The sequence below is a fragment of the Hydra viridissima genome, unplaced genomic scaffold (assembly GCF_058129835.1).
Source record: "Hydra viridissima isolate aposymbiotic clone 2 unplaced genomic scaffold, HvirCarnegie_v1 scaffold_5, whole genome shotgun sequence".
In the NCBI taxonomy this organism is placed as follows: Eukaryota; Metazoa; Cnidaria; class Hydrozoa; order Anthoathecata; family Hydridae; genus Hydra; species Hydra viridissima.
In genome coordinates, this window is record NW_028324304.1 from 8,530,058 (window position 1) to 8,553,740 (window position 23,683).

At 30.5% G+C, this 23,683-nt stretch overlaps 2 protein-coding genes and 2 non-coding genes across 4 annotated transcripts in view; 2 read left to right on the forward strand and 2 right to left on the reverse strand.

The window, feature by feature from the left end:
• The first annotated feature begins 768 nt into the window (after window positions 1-768).
• On the forward strand, window positions 769-2,511 carry LOC149888438 (basic helix-loop-helix neural transcription factor TAP-like). Its single transcript, XM_090086583.1, has 2 exons — window positions 769-1,468; window positions 2,160-2,511. Exons 1-2 carry the CDS (start codon window positions 1,055-1,057, stop codon window positions 2,259-2,261), a joined length of 516 nt encoding a protein of 171 aa, XP_089942709.1. The 5' UTR covers window positions 769-1,054; the 3' UTR covers window positions 2,262-2,511.
• Window positions 2,512-5,197: 2,686 nt separating this feature from the next.
• On the forward strand, window positions 5,198-5,269 carry Trnag-ucc (transfer RNA glycine (anticodon UCC)). The gene has a single exon. It is a non-coding gene; the product is annotated as a tRNA-Gly (tRNA).
• Window positions 5,270-11,083: 5,814 nt separating this feature from the next.
• On the reverse strand, window positions 11,084-11,155 carry Trnag-ucc (transfer RNA glycine (anticodon UCC)). Its single transcript has one exon. It is a non-coding gene; the product is annotated as a tRNA-Gly (tRNA).
• A 5,288-nt stretch (window positions 11,156-16,443) lies between these two features.
• Window positions 16,444-23,683, reverse strand: part of LOC149888441 (uncharacterized) — a 20,216-nt gene continuing 12,976 nt past the window's right edge. Inside the window, exons 4-5 of the mRNA XM_090088515.1 lie at window positions 16,884-17,115; window positions 16,444-16,800 (exon numbers count right to left, since the gene is read on the reverse strand). Coding sequence (XP_089944641.1) covers window positions 16,602-16,800; window positions 16,884-17,115 — 431 coding nt within the window. The 3' untranslated portion in view covers window positions 16,444-16,601. The remainder of the gene's footprint in view (window positions 16,801-16,883; window positions 17,116-23,683) is intronic.

Genomic DNA, 23,683 nt, shown 5'->3' on the forward strand with positions numbered 1-23,683 from the left:
AGGTTTGTTTAGTAACATATTTGATGCTGTGTTTGGTGTTTTTATTGTTCAAATTTAAAAAAAGATTTCGTTCGATGAGTGAGTTGTAACAGAATTAGAAGCGTGTTAAAACACTAAGTTATAAATATAATTACAAAATGAATGGGAGAGTTGATTATATGAAAGAGGCAACTTGTCGCATTAAGAACTTCCTCTTTCTGTAAGTTTTAAATAAAAATTTTAATTAATAAATAAAAAATAAATGATTAAAAGCAATAAAAATTATTTCCCAAAGTCTTCTAGTTCGTAATCGTATTTTTTTAAGGTAAGACTTGATGTTTTTGATGGAATTAAATCTTCTAGATAATATATGCTTTGTTTATTTTTTTATTCTTCGTTAGAAAAATTTTGACCCGAGGGAATTGTTATCAATTTGCGTAACTAACTCTTTTTTTCTATTCATTTTTGCATGTTCTTTTTTTATTTTCTTTTACTCATCAAGTTTTTTGTTGCAAATCTAATTAACGCCTATTGTTAAGTTAACCGTAGGTTTAAAATGGTTGCTGTGTGGTTTAGAAGTATTAAGAAGAGTAAACAATTTCATAGCCAGATGCATTGTTCTTAAGTATTATGATTCTATCAAAAAAATCTGGGAACTAGTTTGAAAGGTTCATTGGGAACATGGCCTAACATTCGAATTATTATATTTGATTTTAATTTTCCCTTAATCCACCACGAGGCGTTTGAATTAAATGTCAATATCGTTTTTTTATGATCAAAGCATTTTGTTGTCGAATGAGAATCGATTTCATTTCTTTGTTTTAAAAAACACGTGTAACAAGAAAATATAATAAAACTATAGCTCTTTAAACTTGCAAAACAATAAACATTCAAGGTTTGCAGGCGCGAAAAGTAGCAGCGGTTTCTCATATAAAAGGTTGTAACATTATGGTCAGCAGTAGTTGAAAATTGGCCAGCAGTTAAACTGTACAGCGGAGAATAACTCTCGTTTACACTCAGCCTCGAAGTCAATTTAACTTTTTTTCTCCGGAAAACTCGCAGGAATCTTTTTACAATGAAAATGCCAGCATACCAAGCTTTGAGAGAAGATGACTGTTCTGAATGTTTATGTCCTTCACCAACTACTTCAGAGGAAAGTTCCCCACTCAAGACTCTGCATGGTAAAGCGGACCGATCAAAACGTTTAAAAGCAAGCGCTAGAGAAAGAAGGCGGCGTCACGTTTTAAACGATGCTCTTGAAAATCTTCGTAGAAAAGTTCCAGTGAACAACGAGAGATCAAAACACAAGCTTTCAAAGATTGAAGTTCTACGAATGGCAATTGATTATATTGCTATGCTCAGTTATTATCTGGACTATTCTACTTTACCAGCATACGAGAATGTTACGGATAATCGTTCACGAATTTGCAGTTTAACTTTCGATAAATTAGCTGAAGAACACCCGACGCAACAGTTAAGAGCTTATCAGGTAATTTTTTTTTTTCTTTTTTGTATTAAAAAGAAAGGGTTTTTTATTTACTGTATTTTATAAATGATAATTACGGCTTCGATATATCGTATTATTAGCAGCGTCGTTATAATTTATGGCAAAAGAAAAAAAAACTATTTTTTTAATCATAAATAAATTTCTACTAACTTATAATTTTCAAAATGAATTTCCAGTTAAAAATCTAAAATTCTTTTTCTTTAGCTGTTCATTTTTTAACAGGTGTAAAATTATGTTCTACATTATTTAGCACTTTTCCTTATGTTTTACTTAATTATAAGTTCGGTGCCGTTGAATTTTATAAGCCTTTTGAGATACAAATTAAATTAATTTCATTTATCAACTCAAGAACGAAACAGTCTAGACACTGTGACTGCTGTCGCCATTTTTCACGAAAAACAATTTAAACGTCGTTTTATTGACTTTATCAACCTCTGATCAAATCTTTTAATTGAATTCAAAATTTAAGGAGAAAGAAGTAAAACAGCTGGAATACAAATCTAAAAAATATACTAAAATTATAAACAATAGTAAACGATGAATAATATATCTAAAGTTAGCAAATGCTCTCTTTATATACATTTAAAAGAACGATTATTTTGAACCGATTTTTTACATATGATATGATTATATGATCATCATTTATATGTTTTAAATAAATAATTCTTTTTAGTTGCCAATATCTAATACACACCCAAACGCGCAAGAATTTACAACGCCTTTGGAGTATTTTAATGACGTCGAATTCTGTTTGGAAAATTTTCTTCGTCAGTAACTATAATCGTTTTATAAAACAAAAAGGCGGAATCTCTTGGTATACGGCAGCAGTTACTAAAGACTTCTTAAAGTATGAGAGATCGTAGCGGTATAATCTGTTTGAACACCATGGTAACAGCCGATTATTTCAAAGAATCTATACGCAAGGTGCAATGGGAAGTGCAGAACTTGTAAATACAAATTTGTATATATATTATCTATAACAGTTTTAATATAAATCTTTCTACTCAAGCAAACATTGTCACCTTCACGTTAACACGATACGTGTGTCTTCAAGTAATCGCGAAATTCTATTAAAATGTTGTTTTTTTTATTTTAGAAAAAAAAAAAAACGCATTAAAAGAAAAGAATTCATAAATTTATTAGTTTAGAGAGTGTGATGTGTAACTTGATACTTGATACAGAGAGTGTGATGTGTAACTTGATACAGTGATAAATTAATTTTAGTTAAAAGTTTAACTAAAATAGTGAGCAATTTAAAATCTATTTGCCGAATTTTGGATTAAAATAGTCGCTCAAAATTAAAATGCCGGATTAAAATTGTCCCTTTTATTCAAAAATAATCTTACAGAGAAGTATAATCACACTCAGAGATATATTTATACCTGTGCTCCTCAACAACTATGGTGGTGTATAACCTACTTTAATTATATACAATATAAAAACAACATAATAATTAATTTTTAACATAAAATTTAGCTTTTAAGTTTTAATTTGTTACGTTTCATAAACAAGATAAATAAATTTTGAGTTCCATCTGTTTCTTTAAAACCATTATTTTGTAACTACATAATTATGATATAAATAATCTGTTCTGCGAAATATTCCTTATCATCGTCATCTTAGGGATTGAAAAGGAGATACTAAAAGTTAAGCAAGTTAAAAAAATGCATGAAGTAAATCAATTTGTTTTTTTTCCCTGAAGCTTTTCACCATCGAGACCATCGAGATCATCGAATTCAAATGAGAAGATCAAAAATGTGATGGTTAATACTTTTACTTTAATTTTATGGTTTTTTTTCATATTTACTTTAAATAGGGTCTCTACTTCCGACTTTTCTCATAGCAGCATGGAAGTATCTGGTTAAGTATTTGGTTAAGTATTTGGTTAAGTATTTTTCATCGCAGGGTTCGTTATTCAAAAAGTTAGCAAAGCAGATTTAATCTGAAAATACCATCAATTGGAAAAAAAAGATTTTATTTAATAAGGAAAAAAATTCCACTTTTACTAAATATTCGTCTTTGAAAGACGTCCTTTTTTTTCTTTTCTTCCAATTAACAAAAACTGCTTTTAAAAAATCAACGAAACTTTCAATAAAAATGCTAACTTTAACCAAATAGTGAAAAATTAAAACTTCTTTGAACAAATTTTATCAGGTTGTCCAAAGAGTAAGCTGTTCTTTAGCGGGAAATGGATTAAAATAACCAGCATCAGAGCTCAATCGAATCCAGCACTTTTGCATGCACTTTGTTTTTTTTCCATAATAGCAAATTGGTTTGATAGAGTGTTTAAGGTTTTCGATTTGCCCCTTACCGCAGTTTTTAGCTGTGGCAAATCCATTAAGTGCATGTAATATATGCAAATACAACAAAAGTTTGTAGTAAGTTTTTTAAAGATAATTTAAAAAAGTATATTCAATGCCCTATCAAAAGATTAAAAAAGCTATAAATAGTAAAAAAAAATCTGTCTGCTTTGCCAGTAAAGCAGAATTTGAAGAAGCCCTCATCGTTTTATCGAGATCTACATCGTTTCATTGTAACCTACAGATTCTTGGAAACAAAAACACAGAGCGTCCTGGTTTCTGGGGATTACATATCCAGAATAATTAAAAAGTGTTAACTTGCTTAACTTGCTTAACAGTTAAAAATAAAACTCAAACAGCATCGAATGACCATAGAGTGATGATCAACGCGGTATTTTGAAGTGTTTGAGCATTTCTGTTTTTCATCCCTAAAAAAAAACCTCCTAAGTCGATTGGCTTTCCTATTAGTTTTTGATGTAACAGACACCAAGTCCTTTTAAAGATCTTCACACGTACGATGAGAGGATATTTTTATTCCTTAATTCATCTCTAAATCATCTCTTAATTCATCTCTAAACCATATCTGCTCGTTCTTTAAACGGGTTGTTTTTCAAGCCGTAAATCTTGGAGGGTCAATAGCACGCGTTCTGGTGCAGTACCAAAAATATCAGTACCAGTGGTTTGAACTGGAAAACTTATCTTGCTACATTTCTTGTCTAACTTTGTTTCTTCATTAGGCCTAAGACTGTTGCATGCTTTGCATTTACTATTATCAGTTTGGTTAACATCGAAATCCTAGTTGAAGCTTGCACGCTTAAACAATTCATCATAAGATTTTTACGTTTGACTAACAAATGCAGATCTTGTAGAGGCTGTGCAAGTTCGCCGTGTTGTTTTTTCTTTTTTTTTTTTTTATCGCATATTGGTAGTGTAAGATCGCAGATTGTGGTGTTTGTCACAAATAAAAAGTAGTCTCTTTTCGATGCCTGTTCATGAATGAACTCGATTTGTTTTGTTTGATGAACTCAAGTTTTCTTTCCGTTGTAATCTGAAGTCATCCTCAGACGTAGATATTTTAAATAGCGAAACAGCGTTTTGTTTTTGAAAAACACCACAGCCGAAAATGGAACAATTAGCAGCAGGAGTTTTTCATAAAAAAATACGTTTGCTAAATGAGCTAGCGAGACGCACGTGTTTGCTTACAACAATTCACATATTAGTAGATTGCGTTATTAAAAAAAAGATTGGCAAAAGCGACCTACTAACTGACATATTTTATGATTTTGCTGGAGCATAGTTGCATTCAAAAACTTGCGATTTGTTATCACTATAGGTAGCTACAAAATCTTAAAAAAAAAATAAGAATCAATAAGAAAGCTAAATAAAGTTTATTTACTGTTAATTCAAGAAGGCGTCGGTGGTGTAACGGTTAGCATTGCTGCCTTCCAAGCAGTAGATCCGGGTTCGATTCCCGGCTGACGCACTCGTTTTGTTTTCGATTCCACGTAAGAACCACTAAATTATCTCGGTACTGTTGTCACTACGTAACAAAATTTAACTCTTTTCTTGTTCCTGGCTTAAAACTATAAATTCCCAGTTCTTTGTGACTAAACAAAATGTGAAGGAAAACATTTTCGGTGCTGAAACTTCGCTTTCGTGGTCAGGATAATGAATTTTAAAACTTGGCTTTTTCATACAATAATACAAGGCGCTATTAGTTAAGCAAAGGTTTAATGACAAAAGTATCAGTTGAAAAATAGGGAAAACAAGTGAAAACAACACAGAAGTTTGGCACAAGTTTGGCACAAGTTTGGCACAAGTTTGGCACAAGTTTGGCACAAGTTTGGCACAAGTTTGGCACAAGTTTGGCAGATATGCTCGCTATTTAAACCAGGAAAAACTCCTTCGTTGTTTCCTCCGTTGCTCATCAAATTAGGACTGAGAAGCAGTTTGTTACAAGTCTTAACAAAGACTCTGCAACTTAAAGTATCTTCTTTTCCAAGTTATCAGAGGCCAAATGGGTTGTAAGATGTTCTTGAAGGTCCATATCCTTGATGTGCATCTTTTTATTCAAGGAGAATATTGAATATTCAGAGGAACAAGGAGAGTGATTCCACCAAGACATAATGTACTTTGAATGCAGATATCAGGGATCTTACAATGAAAGCACGATAGGAGACTGCGTTTGGGGACTTGTACGATAAAATGTTACATTAAGCACTCGCAAATCTAGAAAAACTGTCCATTATCAATATTGTAAAATTGTTTCAAACTGAGAAAAATAAAACTTGTGCAAATCTTAAAAAATGTCTTCATATTATATCCAAAAAGTCCCAAAATCTATCATAAAAATCACAAAAGTATCAGCAAAAAGTCACGAAAAAAAGCTGTTTTTTGACAAAAACTCAACTTGTAAACCTCAAAAACAAAGTTTGAAAAGAATTTGAGGTTTTCTTATGCTTTGCGTTAAAATGGATTGAGAAATAGCAATAACTTGCTGGGAACCAAAGTACTGTTGCACAGTGTGTTTAGTAATTGAAGACCTTAGTGCTAAACGTACTTAAATCAAAAATACCTATTTTGAAGATAAATGGAGTTCAAAAATTCAATCCGATACTGAAATCAGGCAATAAAGATCAAACTACTTCCAGTGATTTGGTTTTATATTCAGTGTCAAATGAATACACATGAGCATACTTTAGCCATAAAGCCATGAAATATTTTAAGATAACGATAAATATTTTAAGACTTTTTTTTGTTTTTTGCCTCAAGTGCTTTTTGTCCTAATTTAGTACTTAGGCTCTTTATGCACCAAAAATCAACGCTGGAGCGGAGTGCTTTTTCAAAAAACCTTTTGTTCTTGGGCGCATTTGTAGCAATTTGTTTGTTTTTCTTTTACAGGATGAGGTTGCTAACAACATGTTTTACATTCTTTAGTATGTTTATCATAAATTAGTATCACAAAACAGCTCAAATAAGACAACATACTTAATTTTGATATTGCTTTATCAAAATTCTGAATACAAATTAAAAAAAAAGATATTCAACAACTTCAGTGTCACTGCTATCCTCAGGAGCTGTGCCTTTCCCTCTGATGCTATCATAAAATGTGGCTTCAGCGGGAATATTTACATGATTTAAAAGTTGACTAACGTCATTAGCTTTTGCAGTCCTTACAGGCAGGAAATTTTTACTCGATGGATAAAAGGGCAGACGTTTTTTTTTCCCCCCGTTTACACATTAACACTAAATCTGAACAGTCAGATGTCGTTGGATTTCTGCGGAGGGGATTATTGTCCTACTTTTATCTTATCTTCAGAATCGTTATCGAGTTATCTCTCTTTTCATGACTGTAGACTGCATAAAGCTTCGGTAACTGAACTTATCTTTTATTGTTTGACTTTCTTCTTGCTTTTGTCTTCTTAGTGCTCAATGTTACATACTCCGCTAAAGTAAAATCTTTACTTTTAAAACAGAGGCATCAAATGCTTTTTTTTCATTACAAACGTTTCTTGATGATCCAAGAGCTTATTGTAGCTCATATTCCTTTATGTTTTTTTTTAAAGCATAATATTGTTATCTCCCTTTTTTGAAGTTCCTTGGTGTTCTTCTCTCAGTACTCTTTTGTGCTATTTTCTGGTTTCACCCTTTAACCCATTATGAAACTTGCTCATATTTCAAACTTTTTCTTTTATGTTCTTAAAAATGTAAACTTTTCTTAAATAGATGATGTTTTAAACTCTTTTAAACATTTCAACTTTTCCGCACATTCTTTATAATGATCTTTGTCATCAAGTTTTATAATTGCGCATTCCAAATTATCAAAAAGTTTGTCAATTTTTCTTTCAAATTTTGAAATTTACCTTATTCCTTTTTTTTTCCTCAGACCTCCAATTGCTTCAGCCTTTCTACAATGCAACTATCTTATTGTAAATGGTTCTCTCCATAACTTACTTAGGCTATTTAGTTTGAACATTTACAAAAGATCAATTATCTAAAATAGCTAGTTATATGTCAATGGGCGTGTCTTTCACTGAATAATTTCTTCTGTTGAAGACATCACAATATTCTCCTAATATTATACATATTTTATCATATCCCTATTTTTTCACTACCTAGTTTTTTCCTGCACCAAAATAAACACTCATTTTTTCTTTAGCTTAAATCTAGTTTTGGTTGATGTTTTAGAAAAATCAAAAGCTGATATGATCTTCACAAAAGAAAGGTGTATTTGTACATAAGATCTAAACTCTATAACAAAGAAATATATTTTCTACTACTGGAGAAAACCTGTTATTTAACAATAAAAGCGACTAGTAAAATATTGTTAAATCGAAATACTTTTGTAATAACAATGATTGACAAACAAAAAATGTAAAGAACAAAAATTTTAGCGGCAAATAAAAATTTATTAACCAACTTTACGGAAAAAATTAATTTGGAATAAGTGCAAACCTATTACAGTTATAAAATTTCATAAGAACTGTAAAATGGTTTTAAAAAAATATTACAAAATGAAAAATACATTTTTGGTCAAGAATTTGACTCTTTTATTTATTCCGGTCTGTAGTATGTTAGTACGGTTCGGAATTGTAACCTCCTCCCATTCCTGTGAAAAAAAAAAAAAAAAAAAAAAGAAAGAAAGAAATGAAAATAGGCTACCTAAAAAAGCAAATCATCGAAGCAAAAAATAATATCATTTAAATTAGCTAAATCAGATTCAGATTCTATATAAAATTTCTCAAGTTTTAGTTATACCCCTAAAAATGCTAGCTGATTTAGATTTGCCCAAGTGACCTTAGTCGGCAGAACGATTCATTGTCCAATTCAAATTTCGTGTTATTTAACAAGAGCTCTTGCAGTAACCAGTGTTAAAAAGGTTAAATTGGTTTTCCTGCAGAATGTACCAGTCAAAAAAGGATTTTATTGGGAGCACAGATTGTTTTGATTGCATCTTTCTTGTTATGATCTGACTAAACACTTTCTTTCCCAACAATGAGTCTAAAGAAATTCATTTTGTTAAGTCTCTTTTTTTCTTTTAGTATTATTTTGAGAATAATCACTTTTATAATTCAAAATAAAATTCTTGTTGTAAAATAGACATAAATAATCTTAAACTATACTAAGTGTAATAGAAATGAGAAAATACATTGAATAATAAATCAACTGTTTCTAATTTTTGATTTGCTTCCTATTTTATTTGCAAACCTTCAGAAATCAATATCTGTGTATATTGTCTTTTAACTTGTGTTATAACATAAGATTTTTGAATAATATCAGTAAAAAATTACTATGAATATTAGAGATTTTACCAATTTACAAATCTTAAGTTGCTATTACTAAAGTACTTCTGAGAATTTTTTTTCCCAAATAATACCTGGGCAGACTGTCTCGTAACTTCCTCATGGATTTCCTATTTTGGAACAAAACTTGTGTCTCTGTATGTCTTCGTGTCTGCGTGTGTTCTGGGCATGAAAATTTATTTTAAGTTAACAATAGAATCAATAAAATTTATTGATTAAATAAATAATGTCAGGTTTATATGGCATTTACCACTACACTTTTTGATCGCTAGGTAAACCAATTTAGTTTATATTTAAAAATTAGCATTTTCTCCAATATAAAAGCAGTATGTACTGTATAAATATGGAAGCTTAAATATGCATCTTTCTAAGCAAAGCAAAAAATAGAAAAAACAACTTCTTGTGAAAAAAAACTTCCAGTGTTTCGATGCTAAAAGTCATTAACTTCGCTAATCCAATCATTTTGCTAAATTTTATCACCTGGTTTTATCTACTAAACCTAAAACAATGGTGAAAGGACAAAGCGATCAAACTAATGAAAATCAACCTAAGGAAAAAAAAAGAAGACTCAACACCATCAAAAGAAAAAAAAGAAATTAAATTAAATCTATTAAATTTAGAAGTAAAATAGTTTCATTTATAGTTTTAGTTTTAAACCCTTTTCAAGAAGCACGAAATAAAGATTGTAGAAGACCTTACTCGTGACCAAGAAAAGAGATCTAGATTTCTATTAGGACAATTAGCCAATTACTGTTAGACTATTAGTAACAATTTTATGAATTTTTATATAAATGTTTTGATCTTCCAGCTTAATTAGTATTAAGCCTGCTGTTAATTATAGTAGTATTTAAGTATTATATTAGACCTTGTTGTAAATAGAAGATTTAGTGGTAATAATATCAAATTTCATCAAAACTGTATCATAGTTATCCTAACTCATCATAATTGTTAATATCGTGATTTTATATTACAATATCGCACCTTTGTCTTGTTTTTACTACTAATTTATTAATATTTTGTATAAAGGTTTTTTATTACGGAATTCAATACCATAAAAATAGTTGTTATAAAAAAGTATTATAGTTATAATACTTTTTTGTAATAACTATTTTTATGGTATTGAACCTTCAGGAGAAGCACAACCCAGCAAGCACACGACGTTGAAACAACGTTGAAATAACGTTGATCAACGTTATTTCAACGTTGTTTCAACGTCGTGTGCTTGCTGGGAAGCATCTTATGGTAACAAGCTCAAGCCTCAAAGGTCAAGCTTAAACCTTCCATCCTGGAATGTGAAATGCTTGATAAAACTTTCCTATTAGCTTTTGATGTGAATGAGGATGTGAAATGCTTGATAAAAATTGCTTAAGAAAAAAGGCTAAAATTGTGTACCAACATGGATAGATAAGTATAAATCCAGACACTGAATGTTGAATAATAACTATATGTTGAAGGCCAAGAAAAGAAGAAGTTAAAGAGAAATCAGCTTTTCTTTCTGTTCAGAAACAAATATTCCATAACTGCTTCGTACAGAACAAGAATCTTTACATTTTTGAATCTTTACAGTTTTTCCTGGTTTGAATAGCGAGCATATCTGCCAAACTTGTGCCAAACTTGTGCCAAACTTGTGCCAAACTTGTGCCAAACTTGTGCCAAACTTGTGCCAAACTTGTGCCAAACTTGTGCCAAACTTCTGTGTTGTTTTCACTTGTTTTCCCTATTTTTCAACTGATACTTTTGTCATTAAACCTTTGCTTAACTAATAGCGCCTTGTATTATTGTATGAAAAAGCCAAGTTTTAAAATTCATTATCCTGACCACGAAAGCGAAGTTTCAGCACCGAAAATGTTTTCCTTCACATTTTGTTTAGTCACAAAGAACTGGGAATTTATAGTTTTAAGCCAGGAACAAGAAAAGAGTTAAATTTTGTTACGTAGTGACAACAGTACCGAGATAATTTAGTGGTTCTTACGTGGAATCGAAAACAAAACGAGTGCGTCAGCCGGGAATCGAACCCGGATCTACTGCTTGGAAGGCAGCAATGCTAACCGTTACACCACCGACGCCTTCTTGAATTAACAGTAAATAAACTTTATTTAGCTTTCTTATTGATTCTTATTTTTTTTTTAAGATTTTGTAGCTACCTATAGTGATAACAAATCGCAAGTTTTTGAATGCAACTATGCTCCAGCAAAATCATAAAATATGTCAGTTAGTAGGTCGCTTTTGCCAATCTTTTTTTTAATAACGCAATCTACTAATATGTGAATTGTTGTAAGCAAACACGTGCGTCTCGCTAGCTCATTTAGCAAACGTATTTTTTTATGAAAAACTCCTGCTGCTAATTGTTCCATTTTCGGCTGTGGTGTTTTTCAAAAACAAAACGCTGTTTCGCTATTTAAAATATCTACGTCTGAGGATGACTTCAGATTACAACGGAAAGAAAACTTGAGTTCATCAAACAAAACAAATCGAGTTCATTCATGAACAGGCATCGAAAAGAGACTACTTTTTATTTGTGACAAACACCACAATCTGCGATCTTACACTACCAATATGCGATAAAAAAAAAAAAAAGAAAAAACAACACGGCGAACTTGCACAGCCTCTACAAGATCTGCATTTGTTAGTCAAACGTAAAAATCTTATGATGAATTGTTTAAGCGTGCAAGCTTCAACTAGGATTTCGATGTTAACCAAACTGATAATAGTAAATGCAAAGCATGCAACAGTCTTAGGCCTAATAAAAAAACGTTTTCATATTTTTTTAACTCTAGAAATTATGTACCCTGCAATATTAAACAAACAATTTCGCTTAACGTTACTTAAGATTAAGCTGGAGGTTTTGTCCCAATATTTGGGTAAAACAATGTGCTCTTTCTGCTGTGGCTAAGCACCTTACTATTGACTATGTCAAGAAAACCTGATAAGATTTAACGGTTATCTATATCATAACTACCCTTTGAGGATTTTTTCAAGAATTCCTATAAACCAAGCAGTTGTGAGCAATCGTCTTTTTTTTCATTTGCAATAATTTTAATCCACAACTTACATGATGATGTATTACAGATGTTACTCTTGATACTTTTATTTTGTTGAAATTTTTTTCATCAAGATGCTCAGATGTGAGTTTATATAAGCAAACTTCAAATCCATACCTTCTTGAAAGTCTACAAACTTGTTAAGGTGTTTTGAATCTATAATTGGTGATTAAAGTTAATATTTTTCTTGAATCTTTGCTGTTATTATGAAATGTTTTTTACATAAGAAAGATGTTCTTATATTCTTTATTAAATGTAGCACATCTGCTAAAAAATCAATAGCACCAGTTGAGTCACATGGGTGTTTTATTGAACTGGAAATAGCACCACTTTTAGTAAAGCTAATGTTAAAAGATATCCATATTGCCTGGTATATGGAACCCAGAAATAACATTATTAACTTTTAATTCTAGTTCTTCAGTATAATTTATTATAGATAAGACAATGTTTTTTTAAAACACCTCCATTAACAGAACTTTATAAACTCAAAGACTTCCGTTAAAATACCACTTTGGATTTTTAGATTTTCTAATCTTCGTCGTTGAGTACGTAATGATGGGTGTGGGTTTTTTTTTATGCTTACTTCACATTAAAAGCTTGCGTTTGTAGGTATCCAGTTAAGTCATTTAACTTTAGAAGTCCAAATAGCCCTCTGGCTTTGATTTCTTAAGAAGTATTTCAGGGGCTACTCTTTTATGGAATAAGTTTACTCTTGGATTACTCTTTAGTTGGCTAAAATATCTTTTAAACTCCATAAAAGTTTAAAAGATATTTTAGCCAACTAAAGAATAATCCAACTAAAACAAGCTGGCGTGATAATAATTAAACGCAATGAATTCCCATAACGTTCTATTTTTCAAAACCTTTATTTAAAAAAATAAAAACCAGGTTGCTAGTACTTTTAAAAAATAACTTTTAAAACAAAAAAAATCTTTATTCAAGATGGCGAATATAAGCGATATATAAGTATATTATTGTACTTTCAATTTTAAGCTAGAGCACTTTCCATTGATTTTGAGACCTATGTTTTTATACGATTCTTAGTCAGCTTAAAATTCTCTATCAGAATTAATCATAAAGTAAGGGGGAGGAGGGGGGGGGGGGAGAAAGTCGAGTTGTGACGCATTTTATAAGAAATCCTTTCTCGGGCCTGTTATGGCAACCTACTGTAGCACAACAAGGAATACTTTTATAATATTTAACAAAAATTTAGTGGTAGCCTTCACTCGTAGTTAGTATTTTTGGCAAAAACATGGCGTCTAAAATCATGAAAATCGAAAAACCAATTAAAAACGATCAAACGTATGTCCTCTCTCTGTGTACACTGGTTCTCTACAAAAAAAGAGCTAGCCAGTTTGAAGAGCAGTAATTGTAGTAAGCTATACTGATAAAACTTATGGTTTCAATATCATAAGCTGTTTCGATTTTTAATTAAAGGAGGAAGAAAAAAAGTTTATTCAGTAATACAAAAAAATTAGTGGTTTTTAATCAATCAAATTTTTGTTAAGCTATTTTAGTACATTTCAAATCAAATCGTCATTCCTGGTGATTAAAATTTACTAAAGAAAAGATTAAAACAATTTAAGAAAAAAAAAAAAAAACTTAAATGTTGTCCATCAAATACTACCTCAAGGTATAATGAAGTCTTTTACTGAAAAATATTTTCTTTATTTTCTAATTGTTAAAAAAAAAAATTTAACAAAATTTAAATACTAACGAATAATTAAAATAAAAACTAATAACGATTTACAAACTCCAAACAGAAAAGAAAATCGAAGTCTAAGTAATACTAACGAATACTCTCAACATTTATTTACATAATAACTCAGAAAGAAACGAAAATTGCTTCAGTTCTATTAAAGTAAATCTCCAGCAACCACAGCAATATTTTGCTTTGAACAAAAGTTAAGTAGCAAATTTGCTTAAAGACGTTAACGAACTAAGAAAAGTTAATTTCATGTTAAATATAGCTGCAATATATAAGAAATATATTTATTATAATAATAATAATAACTCGAACTTTAGTAACATTAAATTGATTGATATTTTCAAAGTTTTAATATTTGTATTTAGAAAAATCGGAGGCTAAATTTGATTTTTCTTTGGTGGATCTTTTTATAGACCATGTTACTAAAATACCTGCTTCTTATCAACCTTTAATCATTCTCAATTTAAAGTTAGTTTTCTAATCGAAGTATGAAAAAATCCAATTTCCACTTTTTCATTTGACTCGCTCGAAGAAAACAACTTTTTAACATTAATTTTCCTTTTTTCATTTGCCGTTATTCTAGTGAAGCCTTCTGTCGTGCTAACATTTTTATTTTTAAACTGATATGAAGGATCCATTACGGGCGTTTCGGGTGGAGATAAAGATAAGATATTTTTTTTAGATTCCTCAAACCTAACACGTTTTGCACTTGGAGGGTTAAAGTCAAGGCTTTTTAAAGGAACTGCTAAATCGTTTTTATGTAAAACCGTAAAAAACTCTGTAGTCATTTTTCTCTTTTTCTCATTCGATTCTGCAACGACGGGTATCAAATCAAAATCCAATCTTTTTCGAACTTGAGATTTGCCATTTTCTAGCATTGCAGTCAATGACAAACGCCTTCCGATCTTTGTGTTGACATTTTTCATAGGGGCTTTTCCTAACAAAGATAAACTAGAATTTAAATATCGACCACCTCTGGGTGCTGCTGGTGTCATAAACATTTGAGATATTTCATTAATTTTTCTTTCATTAAAAGAGATATTTCCAGAAGAATGCCTTCTTGGAATCAGAGATGGAGTTGGAATTTCTTGTTCAGACACTTTACAATCCATTTTTATCACTATTTTATAACTAAAATACAGAAACTCTTATGCCTTAATTTTTAAATATAAGCTTTTCAACGACTATTTTTCCAGAACAAAGAATTGATATTTGAATTTGAATGAAAATCGAATAATTGAATTAGACATCTTAATTACGCCGATTGGTCCGTTGGGATTTGTATAATGTTTTAATTAACCAATCATTATTGCTATGAAGAAATTAATAATGTTATGAGAGAATTCGAATCTTAAAAACATACAGTTATGATTTTTAAAATTTCCTTTTAATTTTAAGAAAAACTTAATTACTTTTTAATTACTAACATTTATCTCGATTTGTAATCCGAAAGGAAAATAGCGTTAAACGCAATTAACTTTTACAATCATTATTTTTTTACAATGAATTACTTACACTTTATATTAGCGGATATTTACATTAATTTAAATTATTGATTTAAAGTAGTTAATAATAACTATTAAAAGCTAACATTTCTCTAAATAATATTATTTGACTTGCTTGATTATCAAAATCAGTAAAAATTTTGATGCAAACGACAGTTTCTTTAGATAAATCCTAAACCAGAGTTAAGATAATGAAGCAGCCGATCAGAAATCGTAAAGTACGGCGTGCGAACAGCGGTAAAGTCAAATCAACTTTCGAAAACTGATTTTATAGAACGTTGATGTCGTTCGAATTGAATGTAATATCCAATTCCATACGTTGAATGGGGCCATATGTTTAATTTTTAAACAAGATGATCAAATTTGAAAAAATAAATAAATAAATTCTAACTCCTAAGAAGCTAGATTTAATCTTATCAGATCATATTCTGAAAAAATTGTGTTAAGCTGATTGATTCTCTTTTAAACTGTTGGAGTTAGTTACAATGATTACCAATCAAGTTAAGAATTCGTAAAAAAAAATTATAATAAATTTTCACTTATTAATGTATTCAGAGTAGACTTAAACTTTGCTTCGCGTTCAACTTACTTTTATTTTAGCGAAATTCTGGATATGAAGTTTGAACTTTCACTGTAAAATATATTTTGGATACAATCACGAATTTAGAAAGAACTAGGTCTTTAATAGTCATTTTCTTTTAATTTTTTAAGAACGAAATTAAAAACAAGTATATCCTTTTTAAATCTTCTTTTCGTTTATTTTTTTCCCTTCAACCCGTATTCAATTGTATTCTTTTGGATTTTATATCCTTTTTTAATTTATTACATTTTGAAATCTAGCTCACAGTCTGAAGGTACAAATGATTTGAAGACGAAAATTAAGCCATTTCCAAAAAAACGCGAGATAGAAAGAATATTAGCGACTGACCAGTAAATTATTTGATGAATTTAAGCGCAATTAAGAATGTGCGTCAAGTCATTAAATTTCAAGCAATCTTTCCTCCATCGGGGGAGGGGATATTATCAGATTACAACAGCAAACTTGCCAAATACTAATAAAGAAAGTTTTTATGTTTGTTTAATAAAACAAAAATTAGGTTTTCAATTAATGAGCAACGAAAGAATAATTGGTTTACAAAAAATATTGTGACTGTCTGAGAATGTCTCCACTTTGTTTTCAGTCAGCATACAAATGTTTAAAAAGAAATTGTGAACCAACTGGGAAATTCCGCAAAGTCATCGTAGAATTGACAAACTCTTACTTAGTCATCTCCAAGTCTATTTCTGTAATAGGAGTTTGATAACGTCGCCTTTTAATCATTTTTGTCGAACCTCGAAACTCTAAGGTTTGCATAACCTCTGCGTATAATTTATTGTTCTTTGTACAGATAAAGTCAAGATAAAGAAGTTCCCTCAAAGTGAAGGGCCGCAAAAACATATTTTGTCGATCTTTTAAGCTAAATAAGAAAAGAACAATAACTAAGTTTACATCATGTTTCTCAATAAATTTACTTTGATATTCTGAAGATTTTTCTTTTACCTGTATTTTACACATATCAAGTAGAAGTATTGAAAAACTTGAATAAACGAGCCCACAGCTGATATGATAATCCCAATGATGATAGCAAACCAGAGAACCAAAAGACAATACTGGTACAAAACGTGTTGCGACAATTCACATATGAACTTGTGTCTATTTGCTACACTGTATTTAATATCTTTCGCAGACTCGAATACCTCACAATACCCAAAAGGAGGAAGTAGCTGACTGCCTATTGTTAAGGATAGGTCAATAGTTAAACTTATATTTTGACTATTTACACACAAGTATCTATTTAGTTTATTATGATACATTTATAACGGTTGGATAAACGATCCAAACTCTTTACTTGAAACTTTAGATGATTATTTCTTATTTACTGTTATTTAACTTTCAATGTTTTTTATTTGGGAAGCACACCATTATCAACAATTTTGCGCAATTTTCCCTTGATCTCTTTTATAAAGTCTTGAAAAATGTAAAAATGTATTCAAATTCTTTTACCTTTGCTTTAATGCGCTACCTCAACTGCCTTTCAGTTCAAACCCAAAAAAATTTCAATGTCTTCGTCTTAGACCATTAAAAACTATAGACCCGGCCTAGGCTAAATAATTCTTATTTAAAGTGAAGCCAAAAAAAAGTTTGCGCATGACGTCACTTAGTGGCAAAACTTTTTTCGATAAGTTTGCTCTTGCATTTGCATTATATTTTTTGATTATCTTTAACTATGGTGCATTCTTGCTGTGCATATAACTGCACAGAAAGACATAAAGCCGGGGCAGGTATATCATTTCATAAGTAAGAGTTTATTTTAAATAAAAAATAATTTAGTATGACTACTATGATGTTATTTATCTATTGATTATTTAATATGACTAAATATTATCATATTTAATATATATATTTATATATATATATATATATATATATATATATATATATACATATATATATATTTATATATATATATATATACATATATACATAAATATATACATATATAGGCGCTAATACACTTTCGCACCTCCTCCGAACTTACAGATTTTAATTGCAGATTCTGAAAGATCGTCGTTTAAAACGAAAAAAAATGGTATTCAACAACAAATTTCATCAAAGTAAAGGGCTCTAACTCGATCTTGAAGTTTTGAAAAAATACACACAAAAACGCTAATATTCGCCATCTTTTTTAAAGTTAACCTTATGTTTATTGTTTTACTTATGTTTTGTTTGTAAAACTGTTTTGCTTATTAAATAACCTGGTTTTTATTGTCATCACGCGTTATATTAATTGTTAAATTAAGTTATTAAATTAATGTTCTTGCGCAAACATCGTTGTTTTAAAGTCATTAGTTACAAGTCATTAACTTCTTTATTTTATTATTAACTACTACGATTTTGCAATTAAAATAACGAAATGTGCAATGTTTTAATTATACCAAAATTAGTTTGTTTTAATAAATAAACTTAATATAAGTTCTTATAAACTTCAAATTTAATTTTTTGCATTGATTAATGATTTTCTCGTCTTTTATTAAATACAGCGGTGGCCAAAAATTAAAGACCACTCATTTTTTTTTCAAAATTTATTTTTAACCTTAGTATAATTTTATTTTGGAAAAAGGTATCAAAAAAAGAAAAACATTTTTAGAAAGAATTTTTATTGTATTTTATATTTATTATAAAAGAATTTATAATTTTTTTACAAAATAATGTTAAAAAATTAAAAAACTGACTAGTAAAAAATATAAATGGGAAAAAAAATTGGACAAAATTTTAAGACCATTTTCAAAAATATTACAAAAAGCAGTAAAAAAATAATTTAGAAACGTGTTGTTCCTCCATTTGTTTTCAAGCACTCTTGTACTCGTTCTGGCATTGAATTCATTAAAGTTTTGATTACTTCATCAGGCACATTTTTCAAATGATGAGAGATAGAAGATTTCAAATCTTCCAAATTGTAAAGTTGTTCTTTACCAAGCTTTTGATCAAGCCATGACCATAAATTCTCTATTGGATTCAAGTCTGGACTATTGGCAGGCCATGGAAGCACTTGAATTTTATTAGAATTGAACCAATCGCTAACAACATGCGCTTTATGACACGACGCATTATCTTGCTGGAAAATAAATCCATCTTGCAACTGCCATAAATCAATGCTAGGAATAAGCGAGTTTTCCAAAATTTCGATGTACCTTTCTTTGTTGAGTCTACCATCGAATAAATGAAAAACGCCAACTCCATAGGCACTCATACAGGCCCAAATGCCTATTGAACCACTGCCTTGTTTTGTTCGTTTCAAAATGCATGATTCATCGAACCGTTCGCTTGGAAGTCTACGCAACATTACGCGACCTTTTCTGTTGTCTACCTCAACGTTCATTTCATCACTAAAGACCACACGGCTCCACTGATCTGTTGACCAATTTTTATGTAGTTTGCACCACTCTTTCCTGGCAAATTTTTGTTTTTTATTTAAGCGTGGTTTTTTTGCAGCAGCACGCCATAAATAATTTATATTGTGGAGGACCCTTCGCACAGTTCTAGGGCTTGCTTTCAGACCATTTGACAGTGTCCATTTCGTAGACAAGTCTGTAGATGATGCTCGTCTGTTTTCTTTCATTAATCTCACTAACGAGCGAACATCACGGTCATTTGAAATTTTATTGCGTCCAGTCCTATGACGATCATTAATTGACTGGGTCTCTTTGTATCGTTGAATTATGTTAATAATGCAAGAGTGAGACCTTCCGAGCTTTTCTGCTATTTGTCTGATGCTATAGCCTTCTTCTTTTAATACAAGAGCCGCGTATCTGTCTTTTTCTTCGATCTTTGCACGCATTTTTGCAATATTTTTATATCCTTATTGCAATTCAAAAAATAAATGTTTATTTGATATCGAAACTCAGGTTTCGACATTTTATTTTATAGCCAACGTAGTAAGCAATTAAGACAGTTAAAAAAAAATAATGGATTATTATTTTTAATAAGTGCAAATTAAAGATTTGAAAGTGGTCGTTAAATTTTGTCCAACTTATTTAAAGAAGATTTATAAGTACTCATCAGTTTTTTAATAAGTTAAACGCTATTTAATTAAAATTAGATTAAAAAAATTATACCACTTTAATCCGTATGTTTTAATTAACAAGACATTAAAAAAAAAAATTTAATATGTCAATTAGAATCTTCTTAATTTTAATTGAAAGATTAAGAAACCAACTAAAAAATGAGTGGTCTTTAACTTTTGGCCACTACTGTAAATATAATAATAATAGTTTCATGAAACAATTTTTTTCTTATCAAAATTAATAGATATCAACAACTTGTTCCCAAAAATAAAAAAAAAAAACCGTGTTGTTTAAATCTTTGCGCCCACATGAACTCTGCCAAGTAATCAGGAATCATTTCTCGATTGGAAGAACCGAACATTGCTTTGAACTTTGATTTACTTCTCTGCCACATTGCCTCAACTCTATTTGTTGTAACTCCAGTAATAGGGTCTACAAAGTGATATGTATGGTTGACTGTTCCATGTTGATAGCCGTGCCCTGCCAAATTTCCATACGCAGCCCACATATCGCTCCATATCACAGTACCAGGCATTATCCATTGTCTAATGATTGGTATAAGAGTGGCAGCGTCTCGACGTTCAACAGGTATAAGGAACCCTTCTTTTGTGGTAACATCATAACCGCCAAAAATCCATTGGTCTTCAACAATTCTTCCACGATTGTATTTCCTTTTTGTAAATAAGGACTCGTCAATTTCAACAATTCTGCCGGGACCACCTAATTGAACTGGGTTGTTCAAGAAATAGTTAACAGCTATGTCTCGACAAAACTGATTCCAATCTACGACCGTCGATTGACTAAAAATTTCTAACTCTTTTCTAATATCTTCCGACGACATTCCTCTACTTCTTCCAGCACTACGTGTCCACAAATAGGTAATTCCAATTATTTGCCACAGTTCTAAATGAGATCGTTCAAAGAAACTACCAACCCGTATACTTATAGTTTTTCTACAATGTTTAAACGGACACCTCCAAGTTATTTTGTCAACAGATCGATTATATTGTTTTTCATTACATTGCAAGTTGCAACGAGGACAAGTAACATTTTGAGAAAGCAGACCAAACTCTCTACACCATCTAACGCACTCTTCTTTGTTCGTTTTAAATCGAACTCCAATATTTACTAAAGAAATTTTATCGAACTCAGCTTGTGTAGGTCTCGCCATTGTAATATAAAAACTTAGTAAATAGAGTTTAATTTAGAAAAATGTTAAGCTACGTACATTTAAATTATATTTCTTACTTTTAAATTGCATTTTATTACTAAGGCAAAATTAAAAACATTTAGGCTAATAGGAACCAGTCTTTTTTAAAGTAGAGTTTAAAGGCTATTAAAATTTTAAAAACGAAGACTTGGAACAGGAAAAATCTTATCTTGCGAAAAAAGATGGCGAATATTAGCGTTTTTGTGTGTATTTTTTCAAAACTTCGAGATCGAGTTAGAGCCCTTTACTTTGATGAAATTTGTTGTTGAATACCATTTTTTTTCGTTTTAAACGACGATCTTTCAGAATCTGCAATTAAAATTTGTAAGTTCGGAGGAGGTGCGAAAGTGTATTAGCGCCCATATATATATATATATATATATTTATATATATATATACATATATACATATACATATATACATATATATATATACATATATATATACATATATATATATACATATATATATATATATATATATATATATATATATATATATATATATATATATATATATATATATATATATATATATATATATGTATGTATGTATGTATGTATGTATGTATGTATATATTAGGGTGTCCCATTTTCAGGGTCACATTTTGTTTTGACTGCTCCTAGCATTTTTCTGCTGCGTATATGTGAGAAAATGAGATCTGTAAAGTTTTAGAGCTCTAACTTTTTTTTTGTGACTACACAAGCCACCTTAAGTTTCAAAAATCATGATTTTTGGGTAAAAAAAGCCTATTTTTACAGTGCTTGTTTAGTCACAGTTTGAAAGATACAGGCTAATCTTATGTTGAACCATGTACTATTAACCCTCATTAGTTAGAAAAAAATTGGGAGCAGTTTGAATAAAACCGTTTGTTAGGTTTGAAGTGAGTTCAAAGATACGTAGTTGACACAATTTACCCATTTTTATGCAGTTTGACGCGGTTGACAAAATCAAACAAAATACTGATCTAATCATTGTCAAATGGGTCTAAATCGATTTTCGAACCCTTTTCATACCTAATTAGGCTAACGAAAATCCAAAATCCATTAAAAAGTACAAATTATATGTTTAATATTATTTATATACTATACTAGACATTTTAACCACTAATTCTACAACATATTAACATTTTCTTTTCTTTCCACCACTCCCTTGGGGTCTTCCAGCCTTTCTTTTCTGGTCCACTGCTAGAAGAAGATCTTGCCTCAGCTCTTCATCATGGCTTCCATTAACAAAGTCCTGTATAAGCCTCTCTGCAGCATCATTAGTTACAGGAATGTTGGAGATAAAATCTTTGAATTTTGTGTAGCCAGACAATCTGTTCCACATACTAGGTGGATTCTTCATCCATTCAAGCTGCTGGCTATCCATTTTTAAGATGTTAAATATCAAAATGGATTCTGAATCAATAAACTCAGACAACCTGGGCCTCTCTCCTTCTTTGTCAATGAAACCTGATACATTAACCTTCTTATAAATAAATGACAGAGGATCCTTTTCCTTTTAATCACTTATCATCAGGATTCTTTCAGCAATTTCAGTCTTTTCCTCATCTGACATTCCAGGATCCAGTAAACTAAATGGGATCAAAGTTGGATGAAGATACCATGTATGGTTTGCAATGCTATTGAGACATTTGGCTGCAACATTAGGTCTGCTCTTCATGTATGACTTCATCTCCCAAATTGCTTCTATGTCATGTCTTGGAGAAATTACAGTCTGAGAAAAGAACCACTTTGCATAATAAATGCTACAAACTCAGAGATGGCCTCAATTTCTCTTCTTATAGAAGCTGTGGAAACAATATTTGTCATTTGGCTCAGAATTTGCAGCTTCATGTAATATATAGCCTGTGTCATAAACCTTGCATGATGAATTGCTCCAGGTTGTTGAACTGTCAGTTGATCAATCTCTGGGGATAAATAGAATTGAACAATTTCTGCAAGCTCCCAATAATCACCTCTGGGTATTTTGTCTTCATCCAACAACTTTGTGATGATTACTAGGGATACTCTAGCAGCATTGTCAAGTTGTTGATTTACTCCATATTTGAATTTGCTAAGTTTATTTTGATCAATCTGAATAAGAGAAAACTCATCCAACAGTTTCTTGAAGAGTTGATTATCTGGACCTGAGGTTGTCCTGAAGTGCTTTGCAACATTCTTAATATGACACTCATAGACATGATGTCTGTAAGCAAGATGCATAACAGGTCTTCCAAGATAGATGTTTAACCTGGAATTTACTCCTTTTTCTCTACCTGTATTTGACACAGTAGTGTCAAATACTAGACCTTTAATGTCTTCTTTGAGTGAGTTTTCTTCTAAAATCTCAATAATCTTCTCAGTATGACAAGCTCCAGTAGAATCAGTGACAGGAGGTACTCCAAGCAAAAAATGTTCTCCATCACAAGTTACACTCAATGCTAAGCACTCTCTTTTGAGTTTCTTTCCATCAGTATACTCTTTGACTAGCTTTCCATCATAATGAAGAATCATGTTTGATCCAGCTTTTGCTCTTAAAGC